The 11,122-nt window shown below is 35.7% G+C and overlaps 2 protein-coding genes across 2 annotated transcripts; one reads left to right on the top strand and one right to left on the bottom strand.

Annotated features, from left to right (window-relative positions):
- The first annotated feature begins 442 nt into the window (after positions 1-442).
- On the top strand, positions 443-4,466 carry CPR7 (cuticular protein RR-1 motif 7). The gene is made up of 4 exons (NM_001173270.1): positions 443-454; positions 1,713-1,876; positions 3,337-3,582; positions 4,406-4,466. The coding sequence occupies exons 1-4, from the start codon at positions 443-445 to the stop codon at positions 4,464-4,466; spliced, it is 483 nt and encodes a 160-aa protein (NP_001166741.1).
- A 3,693-nt stretch (positions 4,467-8,159) lies between these two features.
- Positions 8,160-10,844, bottom strand: CPR8 (cuticular protein RR-1 motif 8). Its single transcript, NM_001173269.1, has 4 exons — positions 10,789-10,844; positions 10,417-10,604; positions 8,876-9,121; positions 8,160-8,314 (listed from the first exon to the last, which is right to left on the bottom strand). Exons 1-4 carry the CDS (start codon positions 10,801-10,803, stop codon positions 8,260-8,262), a joined length of 504 nt encoding a protein of 167 aa, NP_001166740.1. The 5' UTR covers positions 10,804-10,844; the 3' UTR covers positions 8,160-8,259.
- Positions 10,845-11,122: the final 278 nt, after the last annotated feature.

Below are 11,122 nucleotides of genomic sequence, written 5' to 3' on the forward strand. Positions count from 1 at the left end.
CGACCTCCCTGCCTATTTCTACCGTGAAGCAGTAATGCGTTTCGGTTTGAAGGGTGGAGCAGCCGTTGTAACTGTACTGATACCTTAGAACTTATATCTCAAAGTCGGTGGCGCATTTACGTCGCTCCAGTACCCACTTAACACCAGGTGGGCTGTGAGCTCGTCCACCCCTCTAAACAATAAAAAAATAAGTCAATAAACGTTATTTGGACTAATTCAGCAATTCAGTTGAAGAAGATTCAAAGCTACATGCTTAAGCATCGATAAGACGACAATCGCTTGTAAATTGTATCGTTCTAACCTAACGTCTAACAACACGGGCAAGGTGAGGTAAGCCGCTAAAAGGGCAGACGTGCCGATATAAAACGTGAACATCCCTGCATCGAGTATTCGACATCCGACGCTGCTCTCAGATATAACGAAACGAAAGAGACGATTCGCTATGACGAAATTGGTAAGAATTTTCATTTGTTGAACATATATTTAATGTTATGCTGTGATTAAAATCAAAAAGGGACCACAACTCGGTGATTTTAGTGCCGTTGAAGCTATAAGACTCATCAGATGCGAAGTGGTCGGTCGCTCAGGGATATTGGTAATGGTAGAGCTTAGCAGTTCTAGGCGATAGGGATGAGATTTGCTAGCATCGCACATCCAACATCTAAACGGAGACGAGGGGCTTACCTCCAAGCAATTCCTCAGAGCGCTTTATTGGGATATCTAAATATCTTCTTTTTCTTCACCTTATCCCACTAGGTGGGGTCGGCACAGCAAATTTTTCTATTCCATTCTCTTCTATCAGCCGTCAGCTCAAACTCACTCCTCTCTCTCTCTCATATCATTATTCACACACACCATCCATGTCTTCTTCGGTCGACTTCTTCCGCCTCTACCATTTCCATACATCTCCTAGTCGCATGCTTCTCTCTACGCATCACATGTCCATGTCCATCACATGGCTAAATGAACAAATTAATTGTTAATTTACTTTATTTTAAATTAATAAATTATATTAATACAACTAAATTAAATATTAGCAATTAAATTAATTACCATATCATACTACTTTTAATGAAATTAATTACTATAAATTGATAACTAAAATTTTATTGCAAAATGACATATTATGGTTATTTTTAGTACATTTTTAGCGGATCGCAGACACGGTTAAAACAACACACATTTACGGTTTAGTCTCGTGTTTATTATTTTCATTTTCTAATTACCTTAAGTCGTCTGTGTCATGAAAACGGTAAAATGTTCGAAAGCTTAATCTATTATTTTAGCAAATTATATAGGCAATTACTTTTTTACGTCATTTACGTCACTTATTTTTGACGAATCCAGATTGTCAAAAATAAGAATGTCATCTAGAGAAAATACAGGCAATTAGTAAACATTTATATTCAGTACTAGCTGACCCGGCATACCTTGTAGTGCTGCAATCCATAAATAAAAGACCTAAACTTTTGTATCAAAATAAACTTAAAACAAACAAAAGGAATCCGTCCGACGACGGGGACATCAAAGGAAAAACAAAATAGTTATTTTTGTTTAATTCCGAGCATTTTCATATTTATCTACATTTTAAACCCTCTCTGGACTTCCACAAATAATACAACACCAAAATTAGCCTAATCGGTCCAGCCGTTCTCGAGTTTTAACGAGACTAACGAACAGCAATTCATTTTTATCTATTTCGACGATTCCAGATTATTTGGCTGGCGGCATTAGCAGTGGCAGTGAAGAGTGAGCGGTTAGATCATTTGTTGCCACAAGGATATGCCCCTGCGAGTGCGGGGGCCTTCAGTGGACAAGCTTCACCGCCCTTCAAATTCGAAAATGTGAACAACGGAGATGGGAATTATCGGTTCAGGTATACCAAAAAATAATCTCACGGGCTTAGCTACGATAGAATGTTGAATGTTGATATACTGGTCTTAGGACCTCTTGTGAGTCCCCACGAGTAGGTACCACCACAACCCCGCCTATTTCTGCTGTGAAACAGTAATGCGTTTCGGTTTGAAGGGTGGGACAGCCGTTGTGACTATACTACGACCTTAGAACTTATATCTCAAGCTGGGTGATGCATTTACGTTGTACATGTCTATGGGCTCCAGTAACCACTTAACACCAGGTAGGCTGTGAGCTCGTCCACCCATCTACGCAATAAAAAAAATATAAGTCGAAGATTTTTTAGTTTAGACGGTCCTATTAACTCTTTCTTTTCTTTCTCTTTTTCCTATTCCACATGACCACGACTGCTCTGCTAAGAGTAACCGCCTATGATGTTGAGTCACTCTTAATCTGGTTTCTCAATCGGTTCATAATTGTACATTTACGATCATACATATACATAATCCACTAGGTACGCATAAGAATACCGATACATATTTTATTTATTTATGGCTCAACCAATAAATATGAAAATTTTGCTAAGTGGTTTTTGTAGGCACCGGCTTACCTGTGACCCTGAAGTGATGTCCATTGGAGGCAGGAGCGTCTGCCTTGAGTGAAAATTTATCCTCAAAGCAAATGTAGGTTGTAATTCGCTGCCAAATTAAATTTTTGTATTACATTTAAGAGCCTAGGCGCAGACTTCATTAGAGGCACGTGCTGGCTTGTTTTGGCTGTTATAAACTGAACTGGGATCTGTTTATTACTGTTGATGAATTCATGAAATTCAGAAGTGGAAAGAAAAAACAGGGCTTAATATACTTTTTTTTGAAATTATTTACACTTTATTTACTTACTTTAAAAAAATTTAACACCTACTGCGAATTAAATTTGATTCTCAATAATTTATTATATTTTTTCAGAATATGCGATACTTAAATCTCAGATAATCATAACGATTTTTAACTAAGCATTTTTAAAAATTTTAAAGCTACTTTTTTTTATCTCTTATATATATTACATTTTAAGTGTAAATATGTAGTGTAAATTCTAGAGAAGACAATATTTTAGATGCTTGTGATTATAAACATGATAATTGATACGTCAACAGAGTTGTATACAAAGTAAAATTAATTTTGAATCTTTTTATTTTTTATTGCTTAAATGGGTGGACGAGCTCACAGTCCACCTGGTGTTAAGTGGTTACTGGAGCCCATATACATCTACAACGTAAATGCGCCACCCACCTTGAGACATAAGTTCTAAGGTCTCAAGTATAGTTACAACGGCTGCCCCACTCTTCAAATCGAAACGTATTACTGATTCACGGCAGAAATAGGCAGCAGCGCGGACTCAGAAGAGGTCCTACCACCAGTAAACCATCTCTTCTGAAATTTTTCCTTACTTTGTTTCTAACTAATCACATGTTACAAATTTTAGCTATGAAACCCCAGAAGGTATATCAGCATACGAGAGCGGCGCCCCACGAGCTTCCGGACCAGAGGGACCTGCTGTGACCGCTGAAGGCGGGTTCTCGTACCGCGCCCCTGACGGCCAGCAGATCTCTCTAACTTACACCGCCGATGAAAACGGCTTCCATCCAGTTGGTGCTCACCTTCCAACGCCACCCCCAATTCCTGAAGCGATTCAAAGATCCTTGGAGTTAAACCGACAGAACCCTTCTTCGTAAGTTTCAGCAAAGCTTCTTCTTTTTCTTCTTATCAGCCCATAGACATCCACTGCTGGACATAGGCCTCCCCCAAGCCTCGCCACAAAGACCGGTCCTGCGCTGCCTGCATCCAGCGAATCCCTGCGAACCTCAATAGATCGTTGGCCCATCTTGTGGGAGGCCTACCCAGCAAAGCTTAATAGGTTTTAATTAAGTTTTTTTTAACGATATGATGACTTTTTTTTCATGAATTACATCTAAATAAAATAACTGTTATTAATTTTGCTACGATGAGGTAATTATGATTAAGAAATGACATGGGTGTCGCGTTTTATGATCACGCACCAGTAGGCAGTCGTAGCACTATCATGCTTATTTCTGCTGTGACATTCGTTCTAGTTAAGATGAAGGAAGACTTTTACGTTTACGATTTGAACTGGCCGGGAATTCTCATTTTTCTTTATGGACTTCAGTAGCAACTGAATTATAGAACGCATAGTTTGATACGCATAGTTTGTCTACAATTCAGTTGCTATTTGGATGTAAAAAAAACGCAGGTTTTAAACTTCAAATTGCCCTATACCTTGACTTTTTTTGGTTGAGGACATTGTTCCACTTAGTTTAGTAGTTCATAAACTTTTTTTTAATTTATCTTTAAGCATTTTTATTCATAAATAAGACAGCTTATATCTAAGGAGTTCTCAATCAGTCTATCATAAGATAATGATTAATAAAAGTAAAACTACGTGTGGGACAGTGAATTAATAAATGTTGTGTATTTTAGGAGAGGCTTATTTCGTTTCTAGTTTTTAAAACACTATAGTGTCGTTTGTATTTCAGTGATGGTGGCTCTCGCAACAACGGAGGAGGTAACAATGGGCGCAATGGATACCATTATTAAAATTATTGATAAAACTACTACAAAATATACCCCCGCTTTTCTGTTATAGCTGTACCTCATATACTCGTGTACTGTGATATCATTGTGACTATTATCAACATAATTATTGTTACAGTTAATACAATGAAATGTATAACCAATGGACAATAAACTTGAGAATATCATATAATATTTTTTATTGATTGGTTATTGTCCTTACATCCTTGTGTTTAAACATTATTAAAATAATAATGTTAATACGTATTTATCGTACACTAATTTAAAAAAATTATAATATTGGTCCTATTCATGTTTATCGTTGATATAAAGCTACAGTTATAAATTATTTTAAGCTTATCGGATAAAAACAAATCTGTACTGATTCGGTAAGGCCTTGATTCCTCTCTTGGAGCTAGCTACAATAATTGCAGAATTGTTTTGTAGAAAAACGTGATTTATGCAGGACATTTAACTATCTTTTAACCATAAGTATAATTGCAAGAAAACTACACCACATTCCAACAATTGGAACATAGATTCCTTTGACACAGACGATGATAAAAATAAAAATAATTAAAGGAAGAGGTGACATGAAAATTGACGATTGAGTAAATTGTATAGACTAGTGTATTGCATACCAAAACATAGTTTGCATTGAAAATCTATCGGTATTGTTTTTTTTTAACTTGTAAAACGTATTAAGCTCCTTGTTGATCTCTTAGAACTCAAAAGCTTGTTTCAAAAATTCAGCCCATTTTCCAATCTAATTCTTAGTACGCAGCTTTAACGTGTACTTGAGAAAAAACACTGCGGTGTATTTGCATATGAAAAATCGTTAATCCTGAAGATTCCCTTAAGATAATGGATAAAACTTATTCAATTATTACTTTCTTCAGTCATTGAAAAGTAATATGTTTAAATTTAATACGACGTTTGAGGTGGTTGAAAGTCACGTTCTAAGTTTTTGTCACATACATCCTTACAAGCGAAGCTAATTAATGTGTGTTAAAATGTGTGTTAATACGTGAAGCAAAAACGTTGTATCCATTTTTACGAAAATTGTGCGGAAGGAGGAGTATGAAATTATCCACATTTATAGAGAATATAGAGGAGTGCACAATGCAAATTTTTTTTTTTCAAATAATGCATAAATAATACTTTAAACCAATAAAATAAACATTACACACACCAACACGTATTTGACACACACACACACACACACGCATATATACTATTTTGTTTATTGTTAAAGTCTGTGGTCAAGTTGTAAATAGATTAATATTGTTTTTCTATAATATTATTTGTCTTTATTGTATGTACCCTTAGCGAAATCTGTGATTATAGAAGTAAAGTCTTTGACAATAGAACCATAATAATGTTCAAACTTAAAATTTAAATTAATAATTATAGTCGAATTTCGACTACCGGGCGACCACTAGTAAAATATTAATTCCCAATCGAATCCTTATTATAGATAAGACTTTTTAAAATTTTATACTAAACGAGCAGACGAGATTTTATAAGTCGTAATGGGCTAAAAGAATTGCGCTACATACCCACTCGTTATAAGCGATGCTATGCTATCCATTAATGAGTTAAGCGTAACTCATTGATAGATGCAAACGTCTTACCGTTAAGCGGTTATGCCCTCCTGTTTGAATGGTTGATCTGTCGTTGTATCATTTCGCATTCCCGATCCTGCGGACAGAATGGAAAGCAGTCGACGTCGCCCAAAACACGTCATTTCGGATGCTCCCGATCCACTAACTGTGCTTTTAGGTACCTTAAGCACCGGTCATCGTTCTCGTCGAACCCGTCGCTTGCGACGAAGGGCTCGACGAGTAAATTAACCCACAGACACAGCACACTGAGTTTCTCGCCGGATCTTCTCAGTGGGTTGCGTTCCCGATCCGGTGGTAGATTCTGCGAAGCACTGCTCTTGCTAGGGTCCGTGTTAGCAACGTCGTCAGGTTTGAGCCCCGTGAGCTCATCTACTAGTTAAGGTTACGCTGAAAGAGCCTCTCAATGCTATCAGCTTAGGTAGGACCAAAAAAAAACGACTTCGACCTATATCTCGAGTTGAGTAGCGCCATTCACCACGTGTTGTGCACGATCCGATAACCGTTTTATTCTATTATTATATTGTAAATAATTATTATTTATATATTTTTTTATTCTAAGTACGAAATTAGCCTCGTTCACTTATCTAGTAAAAAAACACGTTAAGTCTAAAAAAAATATCTGCCAAACTTTCTATTGCTTTAACTCTTTCCTCTTCACGATTTACCATTTATTTGCTTTTCAGATTAGCTACTTTGTTGCTTCTTTATAATTTCCAATAACTGTACTATACTATGTAGATAATTTTTAACGATACAAATTTCGAACAATAGCATTCGAGCTACCGACAAAGGATCCTCTCTTTATCCTTACATCCTCAAATGAAGTGTATTAAGTAAGTAAATGTAATAAGTGTGTAAAACTTTTGTAATTTTTTGCCTTATTTCCTCTATAAGCGTTGTAATATGTTATTATGCAGTATTTGAATATCTTAGTATTTTTAATAATCAATTTTTTTTAAATTTTTTTTTTGCTTAGATGGTTGGACGAGCTCACAACCCACCTGGTGTTAAGTGGTTGCTGGAGCCCATAGACATCCACAACGTAAATGTGCCACCCACCTTGAGATATAAGTTCTAAGGTCTCAAGTATAGTTATGATATATGAGTATAGAATTTAATGCTGAAGTTTCCGGCTCACGGGACGTCATTTTATGACCATTCCTTTGCGGTTGAAGCTGTCCGTTTATGGAATGCGTTACCCTTAAGCGTTAAACAATCGTCCTCGCCGGAAATTTTCAAGTCCAGATTGAAATCGCACTACTTTGCTCCTATGATATAACTGTATAAGTTCCTACTTCTTTTGTATTTTATCTTGTATATTTTTAGTATTTATTTGTATTTAATCGTATGTAAGTTTATCTTATATGGTATTTATTTTTCACATGTGTATTTAAGTATATATTTTTTATGTAAGTTTATTAAGTTATAGCACCGTCCAGTTAACTTATTCCTCTCCCTGCAAGGTTGCCTGGAAGAGATCGCTTTCAGCGATAAGGCCGCCGATTTATATACCGACTTTTGTTTTATTACTTTACTGTGTACATATTAAGGTGTTATATAAATAAAGAGTTATTATTATTATTATTATGATTTAATAGATTCATAAATTTCTAATATTGTATACTCTTTCTTATTTACTGTTTTTACGTATCCTTGTAGTTTACTGGAAAAAGCAATTTTAACTTATGCTTGCCTTTTACAGGATATTTATTATAAATGTAAAATAATTTCCCTTTTTTTAGTACAATTAAATAAAATACACAGAAACGCTACACTAAGATTTTTTTATACTATCATAGTAAATTAATCTTTTTTAAAAGATCATTGTTTTGATAGTTAATAATACATTTGCAAAATAATTACTTCTTAATTGGTGTTAGCATAATTGCATTTCTGTAATTGAGTGAATAAAAATGTGAATAAGCTTTTATTCCTTGTTTTTAAAATAATTGTATTTTGTGTAATCTTTTAACGGAAAATGTAAATAAATTAAAGATTACTATAAAAAATCAGTTGGTAAATAATTAAAAATTATGTTTCAATTCACAACTTTTATTTAAAGCTTTCGTCACATAGTCAACGTTTGTACAAAAGTGCAATAAATATAACATATTATCCAAATGCCTTTGACTCGCCATTTGTCTTTATAAGATCACTAAGTTCTCAGTTCGATATTTGTTGTGGTTTTGTACTTAGTAATGGTAGGCATTGTTGTACCGGCCGCCGTGATGGTAGGAACCATCGCCACTGAAAATAATAAAGCTTACATTAAAATCACAAAACTACCAGATTAGTCACTACAGTTTCAAAAAGATACTATGTGTAAATGTGTCTTTCGAAATAAGTACCTAATTGGGAAATTTTTAATACCACAGACACAGATCACTATTTTATTTATATAAATCAAAATGCAAGGTAGTTTAATAACCTAAAAGTATTTATTATTATCCGCAACACGTTTCGTCAGAATTGGGTCAGTAATTGGGAATATATTGGCATATTAATATCATCATCATCATCGTCATCATTATCCTGCCCTTCTCCCAGCTACCTGGGATCGGCGCAATATGTTTTCTCCTTCCATACTCTTCTATCATATACCATTTCTTCGCTCACTCCCCTCTTACCCATATCGTCTTTCACGCAATCCATCCATTTCTTCTTAGGTCTACCTCTTCCTCTAAATCCTTCCACATTCATAGTTAACATTTTCTTACTAACCTCATTTTCATTTCGTCTCATCATATTAGCATATTAATATCTTGGTTAAAATTATACGGAAGCATGATTATCATGAAAAGTACTTACGAAGAAGGGTTTTGTCTGTTGAACTCGATGGAGCGGAGAATAGCTTCTGGGATCGGGGGGGGAGTGGGGATATGGGAGCCGGTCGGGTGGAAGCCGTTTTCGTCAGCGGTGTACGAAAGGGCGACTTGCTGACCGTCTGGAGCGCGGTATGAGAATCCGCCTTCTGCAGTTACGGCAAGACCTTCGGGGCCGGGAGCGCGGGGTGCGCCACTCTCATGCGCAGAGATCCCGTTACCAGTTTCATAGCTGTTAGTTTAGAATATTTGTTTAAGATTATTTTTTTATTGCTTAGGTGGGTGGACGAGCTCACGTGATTACTGGAGCCCAGAGACATCTACAACGTAATTGCGTCACCAACATTGAGAGATAAGTTGTAAGGTCTCAAGTATAGTTACAACGGCTGCCCCACCCTTCAAACCGAAACGCATTACTGCTTCACGGCCGAAATAGGCAGGGTGGTGGTATCTACCCACGCGGACTCACAAGAGCTCCTACCACCAGTAATTACGCAAATTATAATTTTACGGGTTTGATTTTTATTACACGATGTTATTCCCGTGGTATTCATCGTGGAAGTCAATTGTGAACATTTGTTGAATACGTATTTCATTAGAAAAATTGGTATCCGCCTGAGATTCGAACACCGGTGCATCGCTCAAAACGTATGCACCGGATGTCGTCTTATCCTTTAGGCCACGACGAGCTCAAATACATTCTCTTACAATTCATTTTCTTTATTAATATTACTTTACATCGACAGCACGGTTGGTGATGAAACAATTCGTAATAGTTCATTTGAATTAAAAATATCTTAATTAGTGCCAAAGCACAATTATAATTTTTTTATAGACCTCGATGGGCAAAGGAATCTATATCTATAATTTTAAGTTCTTACCGGGGCCCTGATTACAGCCACCTTGAGACTTGAAGTCGTTCTTAATCATATTGTAATAATGGTCGCCTCATGCTACTAACGGGAATATATAAATGGCTCACAGTTGAAATAAGCAGAATGATGATGATACCTACATGTACTATTTAAAGTTAAGAAAGTAGTATATATAATAATATCTTGCTTAAAAGGTATACAAAAAATTCTAATCTTGAATTAAAACGAAAACATAACCTCTTAAGCCATTTGTAACATAACATTAATTCAGAAGTATGTACATTTCATATGAACATTATCATTAATTAATGATTCCATGTACAAACGGTTGTAATTATAAGCAAGTTGGTTTTGAAAAAAGTGAACGGAGTATTATTAAGAGCATCGGAGGACACAAAATTACTATTTATCGACGTAATAATGGTGGCATATTCAATAATTCCAGTTGGTTAATATGCAATCTTATTGTTGCGTCACTTTAGGCATTTGCTACAATAAAATTATAAAGGTTGACTTTAGTTTATTGTTTTGTGAAATACTGAATTCATAATACGTTTATAACGTATTGAGTAAGAGGTCTGGGGCGAAGGAAAAGTGCTACAATTTATTTTAAATGGGAATATTGTTTAACGTAAAAAATTCTATTACGTACCTGTATCTGTAGGTTCCGTCGCCGTTATTAATGTTTTCGTAACTAAGTATGGGTATTTGTGCGCCTCCATAAGCTCCACTGTAAGCGCCAGCGTTGTAAGCTCCTGCGTTGTAGCCGCCAGAGGTATGTTGTAGATGTCCCAAATGACCGGCTGACGCCATAGAGAAGAGGGCAAGGGCTGACACAATCTGAAACATAACGATAATATATAAAAACCTATGGAATATATATATACATATATATATTCATTGAAATGTATAGTTACTTCAAGAAATCAAGAAAACCATTCTAGCATAAAAAAAAGTTAAAATTTGTTTGTGAAATTGTATGATATAACATCTTTTTTTTCCTTCATATTACATTCATAAATACCTTAAGAGCGGACATCTCGAATATTTATCCGAAGTAGTTGATATTCAAAAGGCTGCTGTTGGAAGAATGATGTTTAATTCATCACAAACAGTGTTTTTATATTGATGCAGAGCGCCGTTCCATCACCTTGCACAGATTGCTGAGGGCGTGTCTATTGAAGAGCACTCACATTTTGCATACCGATGCGATCACCCCCTGGGGCTTAGACGATTGTTACCGGCAGTATTATTCAATTCGAAAATCGATATTTAGAGGCTTAAGGATAATAATTGTCAAAAGTCTTTGATGAGTTCTTTTTAGTATCTAGTTAGAGGCAGCATATGTCCCAAGATCC

Source organism: Bombyx mori, chromosome 17 (genome assembly GCF_030269925.1).
Source record: "Bombyx mori chromosome 17, ASM3026992v2".
Lineage (NCBI taxonomy): Eukaryota > Metazoa > Arthropoda > Insecta > Lepidoptera > Bombycidae > Bombyx > Bombyx mori.